The sequence below is a fragment of the Lagopus muta genome, chromosome 9 (genome assembly GCF_023343835.1).
Source record: "Lagopus muta isolate bLagMut1 chromosome 9, bLagMut1 primary, whole genome shotgun sequence".
Classification (NCBI taxonomy): domain Eukaryota; kingdom Metazoa; phylum Chordata; class Aves; order Galliformes; family Phasianidae; genus Lagopus; species Lagopus muta.
In genome coordinates this window covers 9652382-9676374 of record NC_064441.1, presented here as the reverse complement: position 1 = coordinate 9676374, position 23993 = coordinate 9652382, and the positions used below count along the sequence as shown (strand labels likewise).

The 23993-nt window shown below is 43.1% G+C and overlaps 1 protein-coding gene across 11 annotated transcripts in view; it reads right to left on the bottom strand.

Annotated features, from left to right (window-relative positions):
* Window positions 1-3148: 3148 nt before the first annotated feature.
* The window catches only part of LOC125697421 (LIM domain containing preferred translocation partner in lipoma), a 320474-nt gene continuing 299629 nt past the window's right edge, over window positions 3149-23993 (bottom strand). For all 11 annotated transcript variants that reach the window (XM_048954618.1, XM_048954615.1, XM_048954616.1 and 8 more), the window contains 3 exons: window positions 22221-22399; window positions 19770-19890; window positions 3149-17773 (listed from right to left, as the gene is read on the bottom strand). In XM_048954618.1, the coding sequence (XP_048810575.1) occupies window positions 17645-17773; window positions 19770-19890; window positions 22221-22399 (429 nt within the window). In that variant the 3' untranslated portion in view covers window positions 3149-17644. The remainder of the gene's footprint in view (window positions 17774-19769; window positions 19891-22220; window positions 22400-23993) is intronic.

Sequence of the window (23993 nt, the reverse complement as noted above, 5' to 3'; positions counted from 1 at the left end):
ATGGTCAAATGCACCTAAGTACAGGGAGGAACCTCAGTATTTGGCTGTTTCTAGATCCCAAATGAGTCATACAAATTGTGAATAGTTTTCACTCTGTGACCGTCGTTTAAGCTTCCCCATGGAGCTCAAGACCCCATCCTAGAAAGAGGGGTGCAGGTCCCAGAGTCCTGTACTATATGTCACTACAGCATAGTTTATTGCCTCTGCTTGTTCTGTCATATAACAGGAATAATGTCCGCGGTGTTGGAATATGAGCATGGTAATTGGCTTTTGCAGTAATTAAATGCCTCGGTGCCAGCGTTTAATCAGCCGCCAAAGCCGTCTATTGCCTCATATACTGCTGCACCAGGAGCATTACCCCTTAATTAGTTGCTGAAATAGTGATGATTTAGCAGCGTCTTTATATTTATACTTTAAGACAGCAGATCCAGTCCAACATCAACAATATTGCAAGATAAAAAAGCAGCCCATTCTGCTATGCAGGGATATTTGGCCTTACATATTTTTCCTTACCTTGTGGAAAATAGTCATGTGCATCTCCCGATGACACCGTGCTGGAGGTGCAGACAGCACACTGCAAGCAGTTGCTATGGCTCTGCTCCACTCCAGCAGTGACCTTGTGTATGTTAACTAGCTTCAGTATCGATAAAACATTGCCTTTGTCCCAGAACTGTCAGCACCAGAGGTGTAGGCTTCCCCTGCTTTGACTCACCATTACCAGCAACATCTGGATTTGGTCCAGCAGACCAGGAGCAGAGAGCCCCTATGGTTTCCTCCCTATGCTCCTTGGGAAGGGAGCCTCTCTGTGTCACTGGGGGAACAGCACTTTGTCTTGCACAGTCCTGGCAGGTTGTGATGGGTCACAGTGACAGTAACTCTGCCTGATCCCAACTCCTCTTCCCCCCTTTCCCTGCCTGTTTTTGCAGTGGAGGTGGTGCTGTGCTGTAACAGCAACTGGCTCTTTTCTGAGGAACTGATGGTGGTGAAAGCCTGCTCGTTGCATCCACCTGTCCACTTCAATTGCAGCTGTCTGAAAGCAAGAAGTCTGGCTCATGTTGGTCTTTTGCCAGCAAGAAAGGCATCCCCAGTTTACCCCACTATGAGGAGATGTCTAAGAGACATCGGAGGAATGGCCCATTTGTCACAGAGGGAGCCCTACACTCGCACTGGACTCTTCCAGACTATTGGAGATAACAGACATGAACTCCAGCCAGAATGGCAATACCGCTTGCTAAGACACTCATGATAGACATATTCCCTTGGCTTTCCAAGTTTCATCCTGCTTTTGAAACCCCGAGACGTTTACAGAGGAGAAGTCATCCTTGCTCAGTAATGAAATTCCATTTGTGACATAGAGGAAGTCATAGAGCACGTCAGCCTAGATATCCTTGAGATAAACATACAAGGCCCATCCTTGTTTAAATCCAGGTGGTTAAATCTGCAATAGTTGGAAACAGGCATTGTGTTGAGAAAAAGCAGCTGTAGGATTGCTTCATCATTTGACCAGAATATCACGAACAAGAGCAATATGTGGGGCTGCCAAATAGTCCGCACCACCTTCATCCCGCCCTGGACCCCTCATACAGCCGGCCTTGGCATCTGGGCTTTAGATATGCTTCACTCCCAAGGCTTTCTTTGTCTTCAAAGGATTCTCTTTGCCTTTGATTGCAAGAAAAGCAGTGCCAAACGATCAAATTAATAGCTCTCCACCCTTGGCCTTCGCCTCTGGCCCTTGGCCTACTAGTGCATTTTGATTTGTGTGTGGACAACGCATCCCTGGAACTTTTCCATCCTAACAAGTTTAGGAAAAAATACCTTGTGCTATAAAGGAAGTAATAATATTGAGTTTGAAAAAGCTATACAGTAGTTTGAACTGACTTGAAAGCCTACAACATCACGCTCCCTTTACTGCCAAGACAAAGCCTTTTGGACTCCTGTGTCCTGTAGGAACAGCATGCAGGCTTCGTCCCTTCCTGAGGGAGAACACAGGCCTCTTCCTAAGGTCCCCTGGGAAGGGGGAGGAGGAGGAACTGGGAGTGATGCTGCTGCTGCTGCTTCCAGAGCTAACAAAGCATCCCCTGACAAAACATAACCTACTAAACAAGGCCTTCACGTGCACTGGAGGTAGGAAAGGAAGCACGGGATTTAATTTGCAACCAAGAATATTTAGCCTGGACGTGAAGAAAAGCTGTCCAGAGGTGAAGATAATGCAGCTATGGAACAGGCTGCTAAAGGAGGTTGTGGGATCTTCAGCTGCGGATGTCTTGAAGGAGACACTAATTAAATTTTGTCAGGAGTGACAAAGGGGAATGGATTTAGCTGCATTGTATGTCTTGGGATCTTTCTACAACTCTGTTAAAAAGCTGCCTTAAGAAAATGACTTTTTCTGATATGAATGGAGGACTCACCTCGGTTGACCCTTAAAGACAGAACAACACAGTCCCTTCCACAGAGAGACTGATCAAACCCCAGACTCTCACTCAAAGAAAGAATGGCAGAACTCCTCCACAAGCTACAGAAGGCTGCAGGGCCACCTCAGACATCAAATTCTTGGCTGCTGGAGTTCATCGAGACAAATCCCACCTGAAGATAGCCCTGTACAGGAAAAGAATTTCTGAGAGCAAAAGGGCTTTATAAAAAGGTGCAGGAATAGAGAGTGGAGTGACACAGCAGCTAAAAGCAGGTTGCAGATATTTAGTGGGTAAGAATCAGCTTACCTGGAGACACGCCGGATTCCCCATTGCCTGAAATGTTCATGGATGTTCATGTTCAATGTTCATGGAAAGCGTTTGGTGAGGGTTTGGTGCTGTGCCAGATGCTTTCATTGGAGATGCGAAGGTCAAGCTCTGTGATGAGCAGCAGAGTTTTTGAAGCAGATTGGGCAGGACCAGAAACAATTCAAGTTATTTATTGCAGCGATGGCGTAGAAACAACATCCTTTACAGAGATACACATTGCAAGCCATGCTTTTTTGCACCCAACAGTGAACGAGGCTCTCAGATTAAGTATGTTAAGGAGCTACACAGTGAGTCTTTGAATGCAAAAGAGAGAGAGATGGAAGATATGAAGCATAATTGCAGGTGGAGTTTGAGAGAAAGTAAATACCATTCGACTTGAAAAAATAATTTCACACGCTAGCAAACAAAAATGAAATTTATAAGGATTTTATTGGATTGGTAAAACGTAATAAAAAAGCATTTGTGATACTTCTTCTGCAAAGAAAAAAAGGCATCTGGCGATTTTGCATATTTATTTTCCCTTACAAAACATTAGAAAAGCATAACTGATAAAATAAGGATAACAACTGAAAGAGCAGAGCAAAGAGGAAAATACATCTCAATATAATTGGATAATGCATAATAAAAATACAGAAAACACATGCTTAAAACAGCTTTCATTCTCTTACAGTAAAAAGTCATTTTATGTGTTGAATAAAAAATATACGCTGGTTGCTCTGAAAATTGCAGTTTAGAAGAGGTAACTAGCTGAGAACAAAATATATATATCTATATATATTTATAAATATAGAAAATGTGTATATGCTGTATCTGTCCTCAGAACAAACTGGGATACATGGTTTTCAATTCATGCACACAAGTTACCAGAGGAAAAACTTCATATATTACCTAGCAGACCGATCCTGTAAGGTGCTGATTGCATTTCCTGAGTGCCCTCAAAGCCCTGCTGAAGTAGTCAGTGAAGGAGACGAGTGGCCTGAAGGGTTCAGTGAGAAGGGAGGGTGCTCAGCATCTTATAGGACATGCACTCAGCAACCTGCAGGATTTGTGAAAACTCCCACAACAGAAGGATTGGGCCCCTCATGGGCTGGGGGGGATGCTTGTGCTCAGCAAGGGGGAAAAAACTCTGTTTCCCCTGTGCTCTGACAGATAGGAGACCAGTCCTAAAAGCTCAAGTAACGTTACTTCATTAGGGTCTGAGGGCATGGAGTTTGCAGCAAGAAGGCATTCCTCACGTCTAGGGAATGTCCCTCTCTTGCCCAGATACCCAGGCTAGTGATTCACATTTCGAAGGAAGATGCTTCCCATACCTCTGAGAGCCTCTGCCAATGCAGAACAAGAAGTGTGACCAGCCACGCTCCCCTCCCAGCTGCAACAACAGAAATGACACAAAACCTGCTCTGCCTCCAGGGCTGGACCAACTGCTACCATAGAGCTGAAATATCACCTTGCACCTGGCCTAATCATCTCCTATGAATTAATACACAGCCAATAAACAACATCACCGGTGAACCCCAGGGCAGACAGGTCTGCAGTTAGCAGGGACAGCCAAAGCACAGAAGCAACACAGGGCGAAGACATTCCTAGGGCATGCCTTCCTTGCAGTCTGGGAGAGCTAAACAGATCTGCATGGGCCATTTAGCCAAGAGAATCAGGACTCCTGGTCTCAGTTGACTGACTGGAAGATAGGCACCTGGAAGCTGCTCTCCAGACTTTCTGACAGTCCAAAATACAAGCTGTGGCTGGGGAAATCACAGGACCTTTAAGGAAGCTGAATTCCCATGGAGGCACATCATGTCTAGCAAGATCAAGAGAAAGTCCAAGCATAACTTTGCTCTGCCTGTATCTCTACCAAAACTTAGTTCAAATTCTCCAGAGGGAGAGCAGATAAGACAATCTGGTAAGATTGAGACTTATAAGGAGATACAACCATGTACCTCCGTACTGAGCAGCTATCTACCAGACAAGGTGGCGTGTTAACCAAGAGAATAAGCTTTACTTATCCCAATGGAGAACAGATGCTCAAAATTAACCACTTCTGTTCTATATCGTTCCCATAATTTCCATCTCTGCTTGGTAACAGGGTTATTTCTCTGCAGGTAATTAGAAAGGCACATCGTGAAGAAAGAGGAATATACTTTTTGTAAACGAAACTGTTAACAGCCTTCTCCTCATCTTTCTGGTTGTGCTACTTAGGTGCCTGTCAAGTGCTTTGCTACTTGGTCATTGGGCACATTAGAAATACTACATTTTAGATGGGTCGGGCAAAGAACTAACTCAGGCTCAGAGGACAGGGCAGAAAATGTTCCTCTGCCAGTAGGAATGGGTTTCCTATCCATACAGAGCTGTCACTGAGATATTGGCAGAGGTAAAGAAGTGCCTCAGTTCTGTGTTCTCATTGGCTACCATCTCAACAAAGCTGAAACACAAACCACAACCTTTGGCTATGCTCTTATCTCATATAATCCTGAATGAAACATCAGCACAAAGACAGCCTACTCAGAGCAGGACTTCATCTCCTTCCCTGCAGATCTTCATCACTGCACAGAAACCAATGGCTAGTGGCAGACAGAAACACCTGTTTCTGGTGAAATACTTGCACTGCAGAGACAGAATCAAGCCCTCAGCTGGATGCACACCACTGGGTATGGAGAGGAAAAGGTGGGCCTGGATTCAAGTTCACTGGGAGGATTTCCTCACCCTAAGGCTGCAGTAAAAAGAACACATGCTACAGCAGCACGGCAAGCAGAGCAAACGTTTGCAGAGGACATGCTGGGCTCTAGCTGAGGTGACTCTTAAGACGGCTTTTCCTTATTGTTGATAAAGCAGCTGCCACCAAGGAAGAATAGAAAAGCAATAAGAAACAGTGACTGTCTCTCTTTCATTTTGAAAACGAAGCACTTTCCTAAATGCAGGTCTTCTTCCCACCTTGAATTCATACTTGGAAAACTTCCCAGTATCAGAACTGGAAAATACCATGATTGTATTTGCTAGTCCTAAAGCCTGTATGTGCCTTACAAGAGTCTCTTACTTTGTTTGAATTCAGTGCCTAAAACAAAACAGCTCTGGATCATAGCAAGACATCATGGAAGAACACATGGTTCTGGCCATCAGAAATGCTGAAAAAGCAAAGCTTCTGTACAACAAAATTAGCACAAAATGCAGAAATGTAGCCACTGGAAAAAAAAAACCAAACTAACTAAATTTGAGCAACTATGCCCTTAAGTTTTTACCATGTTCATTGTTTCCACCTCTCTTCTATCAGATGAAATAGGGCTGGCCAGTTCTTTTCCTATCCAAGCTGGCTTTGCTCGCTGGGCTGTCACAGTTCTGGCACAGACCCATGGAGACAGGACTTCCCGCACCTCAGGGGAATGCCCAAGTGGGGATACTTTTCAAATATCAAACTATTCCTGTCCACCATACACTCTGCTTCCAAAAATACAACAAGCATCTGAGCCTTTAAACAAGTGGACTGAGCCTTTCAAGTTTCCTAACAATGTTTTAAACCCAGGGTAAGGAGGGATGGGAATACATTTTCCTGCTTAGAGGAGACAACGAGGAAGCCAACATTCCTGGATGTGGCATGCTGTGTAATCACAAAGCTGAGGTCTGTTGCTGAGCCCGTTCTGCCAGCCAGCCCCTGTGAGACAGAAATGGCAAGAAGGGTATTTCTGCACTGACGAACTTGGAATGAGACTAGGGACAATGGATGGAAAGGAAAGACAGGTACACAGCATGGAAATGACTTGCCTGGAGCAAGCACACAAGTAGGTTATATTTGCCATTTTTCTACCTATCTCCTCATTCCTTCAGCCTTGTTCCCAAAAACTAGTTTGGGAACTGACTGAGGGAAGGGGAGGGGGAGCAGCAATTTGAACAGGGCAGATGCTCCAGTTTAAACCACATCTTCCTAAAAGGAACTGAGGGTGGGGGCAGGGAAGATGGCTATTATTAATGTCCTTCCGTATATAGCAAAGCAGACATCCTGCATAATGGCAACACAATACATCAATAATAGCCCAAGAATAGCTTCCTACCGTTTTTTTCCCCTGACAGTTAGAAACATAAAGAGAAAAATCAAGCTGCTGAGATAAATAGCTGAGTCTCCACCCCCACCTCAAATTGCCTTGGCATATTTTAAGAGATAAATGGTTCTATGAGAAATTTAAATAGCTTTCTCTTTTCTTTTTTGGCAGCTGCAAGAACTGGGTCAGGTGTAGAAATTATTAATTTTGAAGCCTGAGAAACCCATGTTTGAAAGTAAGGGCTTTTTTTTTTTTTTTTTTTTTTTTTTCCTTTAAAGCATCAACTTTCTTAGAAGTAGTTAGAAAAAAATAAAAAAAATTGAGCTTTTTTTTTTTTTTTTAAATGAAGTCAAACCCAAGATAATTAAGTAACGGTGCTAGCTGCAGAAAAGGGACAATCTGCATTACAGCATAATGGACGTTGAAAATAACCATAGTAGATTGTTAATGTTTTTCATGCACTGTGTACAGGGTTTGCACAACGGCTTTCGTTCCTCATGATCAAACGCAGCACTGGGAATAGTGCCTGAAGAAGAAGGTTAGGAGGCACCATTCTGTAGTTTAACTCTAGAAGGCATCTGTTAAAGAAGGGGAGTACTGTGGGGTGACCAGCACTGAGCCTCCCCCCCAGTGCCAGTTCATCAGTACCAGGTCTCAGGATCAGGAGCTGGGGGCTGTGCCAGCCAGAACTCAGTGCTGGGGAATCTGGTACTGAACAAATCACTGCTGCCCCATTCCCACTCCTGCTTTATGCTGATAACAGCAGTCACAGCATCATACAGAGAAGCCGAGCTAAAAGCCATCTTTCTCCTCCTGCCATATCTGGAAGGTGCTTTGCAACCATAAAACCTCAAATCTTACAGAAGAGAATGCTGAAATCCTGTAGAAACTGTTCAGAGTGAGGAAATACTGATATGTGAACTCCCTCACAGGATGGCACACTAGTTAAGACCTGTAAAAGGTTTGATTTTCCATTCCTACAAAGACTCTGAGATGCTGAAAGATACAAAGCTGGCATGCAGCCTGCTCCCTTTGCTGGTCAAAATCTCTTCTGTGTCCCAAATCAGGCAGATACATGAGAAGGTAGAGGACTCCCTTGGTCAGAGCTGCTGCAGCTCTGCAGGGCTCACGGCTTGTGTTGTTCTTCCCTCAGTGACCAATCAAAAATGTAAAAGGTGACAAAGACACAGATGTAAATAGAACTGCGATGCCTAGAAAGCCAGAGCACAGATAGGATCAGAGACAGACTGTAATTACAGGCCCTGCTACTTATTACATAGGCCAGCAGTGTTACATGAGCCTTCTGTGGAAACTTCCTGTGTAATTAATAAAGGAGAAACAAAATACTTTCGCAATCACTTTTCTAGATTTCACTGCGGGGGTCCAATGCTGCCATCCTGGATTAGCTCTAATCATAGTCAATCTTTCACTGCATAAACTGAAAGCATCTGTTCTGTCAAAGGTAAAAAAAAAAAAAAAAAAAAAGAAAAAAGAACAAACAAAACAAGCACCAAACCTCAATGCAAACCTACACCGTTGCAATCAAGGAGGAAAGGAAATCGATCCTGAAAACTCCCGCCCAGATCGTAATCTGACAGTGTTTTCAAGGCATCTGGCAAAAAAAGGAGAAGAAAGAAGAATGCTATGAAATATTTAAAACCCTGCTTCTGTCAGGAATACGTGAGATGGGAAAGGTGAAAAAGTGACATTATTTGTAAGCTGAATCACCTTTTGCACAGAGATGCCCTTGGCCCAACCAGAGCTGTCCTGAGGAAAAGCACCCGGCACTGATTGAACTTGGAAAAGTCAAGGCTGCACACGAGCAGGGCCAAGGAGGTTGCCCTGCACCATGGTTTGCAGCATGGGATGTCAAGGAGAAGGCAAACGAGAATGTTGATAATATAGGAAAATAGCTGAGCGTATGCAGACCTAACTGATCCTAATCTAAAGCTTCAGTGAGATTTTCAGCAGAGATGGGAAACAGGGCATCCCCAAGGAAGGATTTCTCCAAACACCACTCCTCTTAATACTGAGCTTCTCACAAAAGAGGACAGCCAAGGATGCAAAGCTGCCCTGTGTGCTCTGAGATGCTGCATCCACACCTGCATGCAGCACAGCTCCTGTGGAAACCATAGGAGACTCCAGGACCAGTGCTGGGCATACAAATGGGAACGGAGCGGTCCTGATAAGCTGAAACAAAAGGCACTCTGGAACAAAAGTGGCAGGGCCACAATCCCCACAGCGCTTGTGTAAGATAGCAAGGAAGAACCCATAGAACGTATTTATCAAAAGCCATTTTATGCAGATTTTTTTTTTCTCTTGAATATTTAAAACGTGGCGAATATTAAACTTCAGAGATTCTTAATACGTTCCAAAGCCCCACGGACCTTTGAAATGCTAGCTCATCAATATGCAACATCTAATCTTGTCAAAAAAAAAGAAAAAAAAAAGAAAAAGAAAAGCTATTCATCCTTTGCTTATAGAGGTTACAGAAAGAATTGCAAAGGAAAAAAAAAAAAGAAAAAAAACCCAAACAATCAAACTTCCAGCTTCTTATGCAATAGGTTAAATTTGCACTGGTTGGGAAAGTTTCACTTTCTGCAAGGAAGAGGGAAAGTGCCTGTACGTGCACTGCTGCTGGAAGCTGCTTCTCAAGTGTGAGGCTGAAACTGCGTAGCTGGATTACAGTAAGTAGTTTATTAAGAAACCAAGGCTTGTGGCTTTGCATCCTGTTTCAGGCAAATATACCCTCAGGATCCCCCCCCTCCAAAAGCCAGCAGACAGCACGCCACCTAAAAACCCATTCTTGTCCAAAACGCTGTGGTTAAAATGGCTTTGCTTGTTTATAAAGTTTAGTGTTTCGTATCGCTTGCATCTGACCTTCAGCAGAAAGAAAAGCTCAGTTAAATTGTGCAAATATGTACCAAATGGGAGCAAGGGAAAGCGGCCAAAAATGCTGCATGAGCTTTTGCAGGGCTGCAGCCTTTTAGGAGCACCAGCGAGATGAACTGGATGAGAGGCCAAATTGATTTAGGCTCCAGGCGGGGGCTTAAAACACCACGACATCCAAATTCACAAAGAAAATGTTCTGTTACTGCAACCCCAAATTTCCTGCGCACGAAAACACTGCTTTCTTTCATCTTTGCGAGATGCTCGTTCTGTAATCCGACATTTAAAAACGAACAAACAAACAGCAGTCAGCTGACAAAGGCTTCTTGCTGGTGAATGGAAGTAGGTCACTGAGTATTTTGCCTTTACAGTCTGGCTTAATATCGGTGTTGTACGCAAAACAGGAATAAAACTGCACTGGAGACGGAGAGAGACTCTAATTTTGTCTTTTCTATGAAAATGAGCATTAGCATTCTGCATTAATGTGCAATGCCTCCCCAGCACCCGATATCTGGATAATTAAAAAAGCAGAATAAAGCGCAGAGCAAAGCACACTCTAAATTAAACAACAAAAAGCCCTCACTGGTCAGCCTGAGTTTAAAGACATCTAAGTATGAGTAATCGGGCAAAGAGGAATTTTCCTGAAGGAACATAAAAGAAAATGAAAGCTCCGCATACAAGACCAAATAAAATCTTCTGTCTCTCGCAAATGCAAATGCTGGCTGCCCTTTTTACACAAACATATTAAAGGAATAAAATTGGAGGAAAATTAAAAAAAAAAAAAAAAAAAAAAGAAACGTCAGTAAAAGAAGAAAAAAACTTAATAAATTCATTTTGAAGAAAAAAAATCTTTAAAAACAAACAAACTATCCTTCAAACAAATTTCTTCATGATACGATCCCTGCAATCATGTGGTTCTAAATTAGACGGTTAAATACGACTGAAAAAGGAAGGCACAATTTCACAATCATTTTAAAAGCAATAATTATAATCATTTTCTTTGATATCCATGTGGCAGGCCACTGATACTGTGGATGCATAAAACTACTTGACTAAAGATCTGGAAAAGTTTTTCCAACTCCCATCTAAGCCTTGCAATACCTCCGTGCAGTAAGTAACAAACCATGCCCACTGCAAGGAGTGCACATGGAGCAAATGGAAAAAGAGGGTAAGATTGCCACTTCTGGCAAAGAGAGGGCAGAGGCAAAAAAGGGACCCCACGTGTCATCTTCCCAGCAAAAGATGCTGACCCCTGGAAAGCAGTACCTAAAGGGGGGCTGTAAGAAAGAAGGGGACAGACTCATTGGCAGGGTCTGTTGTGACAGGACATGGGGAAATAGTTTCAAACTGTAAGAGGGAAGATTTAGACTGGATATAAGGAAACAGTGTTCTACACTGAGGGGTGGTGAGGCACTGGCACAGGTTGCCCAGAGAAGTGGTGGTGCCTGCTCCTGGAGACACTCAAGGTCAGGCTGGACGGAGCTCTGAGCACCTGATGGAGCTGTGGGTGTCCCCGTTCAGTGCAGGGAGTTGGGCCAGGTGGCCTTTGAGGGTCCCTTCCAACTCAAACGGTTCTATGAGTCTACGAAATGTAAAGGTAACGCCACCCTGGGGCTTCTGTTTCCTTCCTCATTTTCTAAAAGATCATCTAGTCATGATGAGAAATGTGGACAAGCAGTAAACCAGAAAGAAAGTTTGAGCTGACCACTCTCAATACCAGTGATCAATTCATGGGCAGTTGCCTATACATGTAACACGAAGCCAAAAGAATCGTATCACGGAATCATGGAGTGCCTTGGATTGGAAAGAACCCCAAAGATCACCTCATTCCAACCCCTTGCCACGCACAAGGCTGCCAGCTGCTAGATTAAAATGACAGAATCACAGAATGGCTCGGAGACCAGGAACACACAGCCAGGAGAAAAGCCCAGTGGTATGAGCAGCAGTGCTTAATAATACAGTCTAAACAATTGTGCTCAGTTGTCGCACCACAAACACGTTGCGTGTGCATGTGAGTGCACACACCAGAGTGGTCTGCAAGTGTTTGAGTGTAGTGTTTGCACATCCCAGCAGAGAACTTGCAGGATGAAAGGAGAGCCGTTCCCTACTGTCCACCAGGAAACCTACTGAGGTTATGGCTTTCTCTTGGCCTTCTAGAAGCCAATCAAACATTATAACTTCATGAGCTTTAAGTCTGTTCTCTCTCGCAATGCTCAGAAGCACCCAATGCCAGATAGGCAACCGACTGCTGCAAATTCAGACTTGAAGTGTTGAGGAAGACAGGTAATGTTTCTAGAAATGTCTAAAGAGAAATGCCATCCCCAAACCCAGAAGGGTGACAAAGTTCAGTAAGTATCTTTTGATCTTCATGGCGGTTGCCATAATGTGCTTTTTTCCCCCCGGTAATTATAAAGAAAAAAACTGCAGTTGCCACAGCAAAGTCCCAGGCAGCTCCCGCAGCCACACTACGGCTTTAAGAGGAGAAAGAAAAACGAACCCAACAGAACTAACACTGTTATTTTAAGAAGAGTCACATTATTTGGATTGTTCTGGCAAAGGAAACAGTGACTTCAAAGTTAGCAAAGCTAGTCAAAAACAGGGGAAAAATATCTTGTGAGAAGTTTAAAAGCTTTTTTTTTTTTTTTTTTTAAATTTCACCAGGCCTAACATTGAACCATTTTCCAAGAACATGTGCTTTTTTTTTTTTTTAAATGAATTTTTATCCAAAAAAGTTTTCAAAATCATCACAGAAACTTTAATTGACCAGCAGAAGAAACCCAAGAAGGAAAAAAAGAATTGAGAAAGGAGACCAAGATTTTTGAGAAATGAAAATATTTGTCAACAATTCTGAAATCCATTTAGATAAAAACTGATTAAGGTTTTAATTACAACAGCAAGAAATACTGTTGTGGATAACACTGCAAAGAGAGAATTTCTCATTAAAAAGAAGGCCCTTCCAACATCACATGATTTAGTGTAAAAATTGGGACCAGGACAAACTGGAAGTAGTGTTCTCCAGCTTCCTCAGCTGGTGCCTCACCAGCCTCCAGTTAGTACTGAGTAGTTCCTGCCATCCTTTGGCAACAAGCCCTCTATTACCATCACTAGTGTTTTCGACTGGGAATTCCACCACCATGAGATTCTTCCCCACATCTCTGCTAGCTCTAATTTACAGGACTGAAATGTATGTCAAGTGTAGGCAACACAGCTCTGTGAAGAAATATCAAATCAATGTGATGAACCAACTGCAGGAATCAGACATCAATAACAAAACAGTTCAAAATTCAATTCCTGTCTGAGCTGTTCATCCAAGGCACTAAGTGTCTACCATGGTTACCAAAGAAAGGCAACCGTGGCCCTTCTCTGGACCTTCTCTGGACTCTTTTATCCCTTATCTGCTGGACTACTTCAAAATCAAAAGCAACGTTACCCTAAAACCAGCATTTATCAGACCTAGGCTAGGTTTTGCTGACCACAGTCTGGCAGGAGCTGGACCAGATTCAAAGAGATTTCAGCATGACTTGCTGCATATTCCCTTCAACCACCACCGATTCTTCAAAACACAACTTTTCCTCATTCTTCTCAGGCACACTTTGCTGATAGGCAGGAAATCAATGTAAGGCCCATATCCCAGGGAAGTTTTGCAAACCTGCCATCAGGCTGAACACCTTATGTAGTGTCCACTCCAATGAATACTTTGCTACTTTCACACCCCTATGATTAAGTCATTACCCAAGTGTTTTGCAGTTGTGATAAAAATCCAAGAATGAATACATTTAAAAAACCCAACAAAATCAAAGGTGCATTATCTGATAAGCTAAAGCAATGGTGTTGCTTTCTGTTTTTAAAAGGAACGCTCAGGCAACGATTAAAATAAGTGACAATAAAACCATCACATTCATAAAATTGTAGTGTTAGCCTTGGGGATGTGCATAAGGATTGGGCTGTAACCAAGGCAACCCAAGCTTTGGGAGAAACTTTAAGCAGACATTTAAAGCCATGGTTCAAAGACAAAGTAAATCTGGCTGTGGGGCTACTTGTGACATATGGAAAGTGCCACAGCCACCCCATGCCAAGCACTGATCTTGTAACAGCTCACCCTCCTGATGTCCAGACGTTACTTTCGACCTCCTGCTGTTTGCACTCCTGAATAAAGGTGACACAGGAGCTGTACCACACGTTCAAGTGAGTTTAGCACAAATTCGACTGTGGCCCCATCCTACCCAGTTCCAATTTGTCAGATGGGGTGATGCAGAGCCAGTCTGGCATTAACGACTGCAGACCCATAGCTTATAACACACCACGCAATGGCTTTAAGCCTATGCTTAAACAATCCCCACGGGCTTAAGTATTTTGCTAAATTAGAACCTGATTCCTGGACCCTTCTGTGCCCTGTCTGGCCACACAAATCACAGGATCAGGCCCTACTTGCCAACAAATGCTCAAAGAGGCCAAAGCAGCACAAGCAAAAACTCTGCAGACTCAAACAGAGGTGTCTGTGTGATCTTCCAATTCTTTCTGAAAAGAACAGTCTAGACTTTACCACAGGCAAAAATGAAGTGATATGTATATATATATATATATATGCTTTTTTTTTTTTTTTTATGGCTAACATGTGCACCTTAAAAAGGTAAGGTCTCTTTGGCAAAAACCTCCTTCTTGGAACAGATAAATGAGCTTGTATTGCAAAATGTGATAAATATTGTGATGCAGGAATATCCCAGTGGTTCTTAACTGCAGTGCAACTAAGATAAATCCACCAGCATTATCTAGTCAAATCCTGTAGCATCAGAGGGGAGCTTTCCATGAACAGGTGGCTGATGAGAGCCTCTGTGTTACTTACATACATATATATGTACATATACATATATGCACTGTCTTCCAAATATATTTACAGCAATTTTAGAAGCCAAAACAACTTGCATAACAAAAAACAAAGAGAACTGTTTTGAATGCTTAACCTTTCCAACAGGCAGATGGCTTTGGTGTTTCAGGGGTGAAAACAAAAGCATGATAGTACCTTTGCCCAGATACATCAGGTCCAGAAATTAGCCACAGTACCTCAAACAATAACACGACTCAATCTTTGACAACCACTTTTCATCCATTGGGTATTTAATGTGTGAAAAGTTTGGCTCTCACCTCGCTGCCCACCAGCCCAGCTCACCACAGCACCCTAAATAACACAGATTGAGATCTACACCTCCTGGCTGGCCCTTAGCTTTGAAACGGGCTGGAATCCCAAACCTACATACCAGCAAGCTTTTCTGGAAGGAGAAAACAAAACTCCAAAATCAGGAGTTTAGGCCAATCTTTGACTAGTTTAATTCTCACAGCATCTCTGGGAAGTTGTAAAGAAGCTTTCTCGTACAAAGGACAAGAAGCCATACGACTTTCCCAATTCCAGCCTACACCATGACCATGAAAAGCCCAAGGGCTCTGGACTTCAGTCCTCCTGAGTCTAGGCCACATCTGCAGGCAGATACATAAGCTAGTTTCCATCACTTACCCCAGTGGTATTCATGAGAGTCTCATCAGCCACCTGATTTAACACTAACGAGAACAAAGTTCCGAGCTGCCTGATGAATGGCTTCTTGTACACTGGGACGCATCAGGTCCTCCCCTGTGATTGCAGAGATGTAAAATCAGCAGTATTAGCAACCCTAGCTCTGAACTCCAGTGTTCCTGTAGGGTTAATTCAAATTGGATTCACTCACTAGTTGCAAGAGTTTTTGACTGCCGTGTGAAGGGGCTGCCTGTAAAAAGCGAGCTCAGAAGAATCTTACGTGCCACGGTTCAGGGAGCAGGAGCCCAGATGGAATCTGGCAGGAGTCGCCCTGCAAAAAAGTCTGTTTATGTCTGAGGCAGTAAAATTGTTGAAGGCCAGGGCAGAAATCTAGTATTAAAAGGCAAACGGCTTCAGTACAGCCGCTATGGTGGAGAACGATTTCTTTTGCTTAATGATGCCACCCTTCTACAAAGAAGGATTCATTTTGAGCTGTGAATTTTGGGAATCTTCCCTGACACCGAAGGAGTCTGCAAACATACAAACCATGTGAGGAACAGAGGTTTCAGATTGGTATTTCTGTGTTTGAATTTACTGTATACAGCTAAAGCTATTACAGTTCACAGGGCTCTTCCATAGAGGTTAGTGCTAAACTGGAAACAAATGCACCATTTGCAAGAGCTGCGGTGACTATTTCAGTTTTTCTTTGTTTCCTATCAGTCCAGCTCATCTAACTTCTTTTTTCTTTTCCCCCAGCATTAGGATTATTGTATCAGGTTTCTGTTATAGAGACTGAAGATGAAAGCACTGCATTTTCATTGTTTTTCAGTGGGCACATGAAAAAATTCTCCTAATACTGTTGAAAAGTCCCAGTTTGTCACTAATATGGTCAATCAGCCTGCAACTGTTTCAGTTCTGCTTCTTAATTTGTTAAGTGCAAAGAAAGGTATTCTCTTTGATTACATCTGCAAATAAGATATTAATGTCAATTCAGTGATATGAAAATTACTCCCTCACTATGTAATTTGCACCTTAGTTATTATGGGTTTCATGAACAAGAATATTATAGCTGCTCAGAGTGAGCCATGAATTTATAATTTATTTTCTTAATTAGCAAAGTGAAAAAAAAAATAAATTAAAAAAAGCCCACGAACACCAACATGACAAAAAGAAAGGTTATCTCTGCCCAGCTTTTTATTTACCTTGGCACATGTATTACCTCTGGACAGAAGATGAAAGTACTGCTCCTGGCCCAGCACCCTTCTGCAATGACATTTCACCAGAGAGGAGTAATAAGTGGCTGGGATGAAAATGAAAGAAAAAGAAAATCATTTGCTTTTTGGGATGGCACAGAGAAGGGTTTAACACCTTCAGCTTTAAGACAAAAACTGAACAACTGCACGGCTCTTTGGCCGTTGTTGGAATAAGATTCCTTTTCCAATGGGAGCTCCAGACCATGTGTGTTAACTTCACAGAGACGTCTATCCCTGCTTCAGTTCCTGTTACAGCTGAAGGAAAATCCTCCCATTTCAATAAACAACAGAAGACTCCAGTGCTTAAATATCTACCCAGAAGCCAGCACAGCCATTGGTCCCACTACAGCGAGTGGCACAAGATTTTTTTGAGCATCGCTTTGCACTGCAGTTCTGTGTAGTCTATTTTTTTTTAATTTAACCACTGGGATTTTTAAAGAGTGTTTCAGACCCAGATCCTTGAAAGACCTTCTCAGCAGACATGATTGGCTTATACCTCTAGTAAATCAAAAGCACACTGTGTGTGTGTGTGTGTGTGTGTGCAAGCTCACATCTTTCTGTGGTTGCTCATATATTGTGAATTGGAAGCATCACTACTGAATAAGTTTATGTAATAGCAAAAATATAATTCCATAAGAAAAAGAAAAAAAAAAAAACAACTATAGAACTGGAAGGGAATGGAGACAAGTAAGGACCTAAGAAGAAACACATAGACAACAAATCTGTGTCCCAAAAAGCTCAAGGTCACATCTACACCCTTAGGTGCAGTACTGCCAAAGTTGCGTTGTTTGAGTTGCAATGAGGAGTGCTAGTTCTGCTCTCACACTGGCTTCACATCCTCTGTGACAGTAGAGCTACTTCTGCTGGTGATCCATTAAAATCAAAGAAGATCCCCATACCTGATCAGATTTCCAAAATAACTTGGAAAAAGGAACTAGCTCAGCCACATTTCACCAGTTCAGACCTTCTTCCACAGGCAGATAACTTAGCAGCTGGTGGTCAGACTCGCCACCCTTTGGAAGACTCACGCCTAAGTTAGGTGCCTGCTGCTGGCAGTCTGAACATGGCCACAGAACAGCCCTCTTGCTCCAAGGCCTTCCAGTTTTACTTTTTTTTTAAAACAAACACACAAACAAACAAACAAAGATTCAGGCCCTAGGCTGGAAAGAAATCATGCAAAGCTTGTGCAATTCCCCCAGCAGGCATCCTGGGGAGGGTCACAGTTGGTACTCAGAGATCAGTGCTGGCCTTGGCGGTCAGAGCCTGGATCCGAGCTGAGTTGCAGGTCTTGCAGAGGATGTGCCCGTCCAGAGGGTAACAGCCCTGATTGTCCCCCTCAGACAGGAGGCCGCCACAGTCCTAGGAAACCAGAAAACAGAGCAAAATAAGAAATATGAACGTTACCTGAAGAATCTATGAGGCATAGAAGCTCTCTTTACTCTCCACCTTGTAACAGGATCCACCCTGAGTCAGCGCAAAGCACGAAGCTGAGGCATGTGATGACTTTCACGATTAAGACATTTCTTGATAAGAGACAATGCTGCAGAGAAGATGGGTTCCCAAGCTGTCTGCTGAATTTAATCCAATTGAAAATAAAAGGAGATTACTCCCTTCACATTTCTGAGGAAGGAAAGGTATTTAGCACTGCAGAAAGCATCAAGCTTAACCACATATTTATTATTGCAAAAAAAGATAAAAAAGAAGCATCCCTGGAAAGGAAGTTTGGTACTAATATCTGACTACAGGTAATCTCCTTTGGACGAGTTGATGCCACAAAGCTGCAACATCCTTTTCTCAGGGGTGACTGCTAAGCAAACTCTCTGCCTGTCACCCATGACCAGAACTGTGCGTTTGTATTGCAGTTGGTGCAAAAGGCTGAGGCTGAAAGGAGGATATCACTGAGATAGGAAGAGTGGAAATCTCACTATAAGGCCCCAAATTTGCCCCTGACACTTCAGCCTCATGTAGAGCCAAGTATAGCTGCTAGAACACTGGGAATTACTCCCCTCTATGTGATCAGACAATAATTTGGGAACAAACTGCTGATGGAGCTGCAATGAGACGATTACAGCTTCCTTAGTGGCCATGTCTCTTTATCATACATCTCTGTTTGTAAATACACCTGGCAAGGAAATGGTAGGGAAAAAAAGACTGCTATTGCTCCACTTGAGATAGGTGAGACACATGGAGGTGAGGGCCAAAACACAGAAGGATTTTCAGACACTGGAAAAAGAACTGCTGTACTTTACCAGCTCATCTGTTGTCTTACTAACATGCAGCGCCTTTCAGAGTCGCATTATGCAGAGATGATAGCTTAGCAATCTTTGGACCAGCAAATCCACATGAGCATTTAAGGTCAAATCTGCAGCTGTTCAGTTGCCCATGAGATGATGCTCTAAGCTAACAACGTACTGATGCAGGACCTATGTTGGACTTCAAGGAGCTGCGTGCCTGTGTCCTCTGACATCCATGTGCATGAAGCCTAGGTATCTCAACAGCCAGCATGGGGACATCCTGTATGATGAATTAGGCTCTGCAAAATTTAGTGTACAAATACCTAAATGCCTTACAAAAACTAGGCCTAAGTAATGAGTTGAACCTTGGAAACCAATGACAGACTGAAGTGAACCAGATGCCTCAAGTCTCAGCCTAGACCTTTAAGCCTCAGTCCATCCTTCTTTCCAGTTGGTTATTAAAACCTGCAACTGTGACAAGAAATACGTTTGGTCTCATTTTCTTACTCTGCCATCTGCCTGATATATTATCCAGCAAGTAACACTTGCATTGAAGAATTCTTGAAGGTTCCCTAACACAGCTGTTCCCACATGTTAATTGCTTTAAGGTGATTTTTCTTCTGTCTTCAGATTCTTACCATCAAAATTATATGAAGTGTGTAATGAAACTGAACAGGAAAGTACCACAAAAAGCACTGCACAAAACAAGAATGATCATGTTTATGCGTCCATTAAAATTCTTCAACCCAGAGCCATATGTTGAGTTTCCTGTACAATCTTGCTCAAATTCTAACATGCATAGCTTTCATTTTAAGAATATAAACATGAGCAACATTTGTATCCAAGCTATAATTTATGATGTTCTCAAATATTAAGCTCTAATTAACTGAGTCACATTCTCTTGCTCTCCTAATGAACCTGTTATAAACAAGGGACCTGATTTTCTTCTAATTTGCACTGATATAAATGAGGAAAAATTCCTTGCGTGCTGAAGTCAGTGAAGTAATTTGACAGTAGAGACAGTGTTACAATAGAGTTCGCCTGTCATGCATATAACATAAGGCATTGATGAAATTATACCAACCTTTGATTTCTCTCCTTCGTGCAATCAGAATACTAACCTCACACCGGTAGCACTGGACATGGAAGTCACGATCCAGGGCGACAATGCGTACAGTCTCCTCTTGTCCTGGGGCTGGCATGATGGGCTCCTTACACACTGAACATCTTGGTGCAAATTTCCTGAAGAAGGAAGAGACACAGACTGTGGTGTCTTCACTATGTGATAGGACTGGCTTGACTCAGGGTCACTTTGGAGATCGAGAGGAGCACAGGCCTTTTCTTTCTATCTCATGTGGTCCACCATACCACCTTCTCCCTAATTTGCTATGTTCTGGTTTTGTACTCTGCAGCTGCCCATGAGAAGTGGTGATCTCTGCTCCCAGGCAAGTGGGCATCCATGGGAACATTTAGCCTGTGACGAGTCATTATTCGCTGTTTTGGTTCAAAACCTATGGGTACCAATTCCCTGGCAGCAGTTTCTCCTCACAAAAAAATAGAAACTTATACCTACAGAATCTGCTGCTGTTTAATGAGAGCTGGGGTCATGGGCTACGCAGTGACAGAGGGCAAATGCTCATGGCAAACATCAGAACACAAGGAGATCAAAGACCGTTCTCCTATGCAATGCCTAGGAAAGATTGACTCTGCCACCCAGTCTGTGACAGAAACCACCCCAGAATTAACTAGCTTAGAAAAAAAATTAAAATCTATCTGTATTAGGAATAAAAAAAAATATTAATTTCTCTGGCAGCAGATGAAAGATGCCTGTGTAGCTGCGATCTAACAAAAAATGAATTAAACAGTGGCTATAGCGAGCGCTCTGAAAAATATCTTACATGGATCATGATATGACCGGAGCTGTAATGGCACTTAATTATATGCTGCTTCATGCAGGCGCTTCCTTGTGCCATTTAGCTCAACCGTGGTGTTTAAAAATACTTCAACATTTCTCTGTCCAGGCTGCTGTGGGGAATTCATTATAAGCCAAATATTAAGTCCAGCGACCCAGAAATGACTCTTGCAGATTTCAAGGAATGTGGATGCGCTTCTGCGGGCCCCAAGCTAAAGAGGTAGCTAAGAGACAGTGTGGACCTCAGGTACAGTGCTGTTATCAAAACAATGCACAAGATGTCGAGCACTCAACTTCCAGACCAGGAGGAGGGCATCACTGACCACTTAAAACGGGACTGGCCAAAGTGCTGCTAAATACGTGGAAGCCTTAAGACGTTTTGAACGTTCCATTAGCTCTTCTGCTGCTCCCATTATCTTCCCCCCTCAATCTTTCACTCAGCAATTTCACGTCCTTTGCCTGGACTGACAGCCTCCTGCTTCCTGCTCTCAGGGCTGTAAGATCCAGATTTATTCACAGTCAAAGGACTTCAGGATGGGACAGCAGCTCTTGCTCCCACTCTTTCTCCTGAAGGCTCCAGGACTTGGGGAAGAAGCAGTCTCCAAATCATAAGTGGGTCAGAAGGAAATCTTTCAGGAGCATGACTGATGCTTTAGCCTCACATTGGGCCTCTGTTCAGGACCAAATTTTATGTTACACATGACTGCTGGCACAGAAAAGCAAGACAGCACACAGCTGCCTCAGCACCTGTCAATTAACCCAACTTATCTGAGCTACAGGGAATGTCCTTATATTGGATTTTAGCATGCAAGTTGACTGTGGCTGCTTTCCATTCTGTCAAGTCAGTCTGCTTCTCTGAGCTTTCAGGCCCACACACTGATGTCACGAGGCTCAAATTAAGTCTACCCTCTTAGAAATTAAGAGATAAATGGTTGAGATGTAAACTCACATTTGTCAGTATTGATTTCCTCTTTTAATTGAGGGGTGTAACGTGTCTGTCTTTTCCATACAGTGGAAACATTTGTGCTCTGATTATATCTACATGTCTTCCTTAGATGTGATGTTGGGGGTGGTAGCATGGCAGCAACAGAACTGCCTTGCAACTATATCTTTCAACTTGCTTTAAATGGCAGTTTCACCATAAATTATTAGCAGGGCTGTATTTTTAGCAGCTTTTAAAAGCTAATTAGCAACCAGAAACAAGAGAAACTATGAGTGTCCTGTGGCCACCTAGATCCCTCTAGATGGTAAGCAAACACCTGCTGAGCGCAACAGCACAGGACCTCTCTTAATTGCTCAGGTGGAAGAAAGGGAGAGACACTGATGTGGAAGCACAGGTACAGCCAAGGAGAAACATGCACATGCTGAGCTCAGGGAAGGCAGGGAGGATTGCAGAGCATTTTAAATAGATGAGCACAGAGGTTACCCATAAATTCGGATCTACACAAGACAAAGATCAAGCATTACCAGCCACTAACCAGTTAATCTTGTATGCCACACTATGCCTGATGGAAGTAAAGCTCTAACTACTTCGTAGAGTCTTCAGAGGAAGTGGCAGAGGGTTCATACCTTTCTGGACAGTCAGAGAGAATAAGGAATATTTTTAGGGACAAGAGAGACAGACAAGAAACAAAGCAAGTGAGAGCAGCTTGGGTCGTACTTATGGAAATCCTCGATGCAGTGGATGTTCCCACCAGCATCCACGGTGAAGGGAATCCCATCCAGGCTGCGATGGCACATGACACAGGTGAAGCAGTGGGGATGGTAGGCCTTCCCGGTGGCTCGGAGGATCCTTTCCATGATGGGCTTTGCGCATACACTGCATTGCTCCAGTGTTTTCTGCAAACAAAACAAACACAAGCAGGCGTCAGCTCCATCTCAGCAGGATGTTTATAAAGGTCAGCTGGGCTGGAGGCTACTGCTACTCAGCAGCTTTAGGTGCTTTCATTTCTTCTAGATAACTGCAATACAATCAACAAAGAGCATGTTAACAGCATGGGGCCTGGATCAGGTCTTTAGTATTACGTGAAAATGCAAAGCTGTGTAATCCCTGGGAGAAAAATCACAGCCTTCACTCAACAGCTCTGAGAAATGATCAGGGATGACCTAACAGGTGGATGTATCTGAGATACTGAAGTTTTCTAGCCAAGAACACATGAGAAAGTTGTGCAGCTGGAGTTTCTGCATGTTTGCCTCCATACTGCCCAGTCTGAATTACTTTTTGCAGCTGAGTTATCAGACAAAACCTCCATGAAGCACAGTGCAAAGCTAGAGCTCACGCTCCTGGGGCTCTACAGAGACGCCCTAACTACTCCACCCTAAGAAATCCTTATCTGTCTGGTAAGTAAGCCTTAATCTTCCTCTCCTACCAGGAAAATTTCTGTCAAATTCTAGGAGTAAACAAGACAGTGCCAGGAACAACAGCATTGCATGGGCACGAGTTCAGGATGACTTCATATGATCATTTATCTCTATCTCCCAATGTCTGAGATGATGACTAAAATGCTATTTCCAAAGCCATCCTCCTGGCCTTACAGGTATGCCAACCTCGTAGGTGTGCCAGCCTGCTCCTGAAGTGCTGGAGCCAATGAAACACCCTTCAAGTGGGCTACACTGAGCAATTCGTCTCATTTCAACTCTCACTCATCCCTGTAGTCGGTTATAGAAGCACCAGAGTAGTTTTGCTCCAAACAGCTGTGCAAGAGACACTTCTGACCCCAGCTGTGCAAGTTACCATTTCAAACCAAGCACCCAAAACACATGTGCCATGAATCAAAGGTGCAAAACACTACCAATAAATCTATGACGATGATTTGGGTCATTTCAGTGGAGCTTAGAAGAATAAATTTCACTCACTATCCTTGCTTGATGCACCTGAAGATATCAAATGTTATCAGTTAATGTTTGAATCTTGGATAAGGCAGAATATCTATGGTTATAATACTGATTTTGGCTGAGATACACAGATATGAGGACAGGAAAAAAAGAACACATTTAATGGGACAGAAACAGAAAAAGCTGCTGAAAGGCAGATCATGTTGACAAACAAAGGAAGGCTGAAGTTCTTCTTTTTCCTCATGCAACAAAACTCCAAGGGAAAATAGTACTTTGACTGACCACACTGCCATTGCTTCTTCGAGCCAATATTCTCAGGGGCAATATCCAGTTCTTACATGTACAGCCAAAATGTACTGTCAGGAGATGAATCACCCTCAGAAAGGTTACTTCTACACTCACACATATGTATTGGATGTTATCTCTGGGCTGCAAATCACTGGTAAGATACAAACGTATACACACAGCTTCATATCAGAAGATCAAAAAGGTTGGTTCTGGAAAGCTTGATATGAAAAGTCCTGAATTGAAACCCATATGAGAACCGCCTAACATTTACATCTGTAAAGAGAACGCAGCCAGACTAGCACTGGTTTCA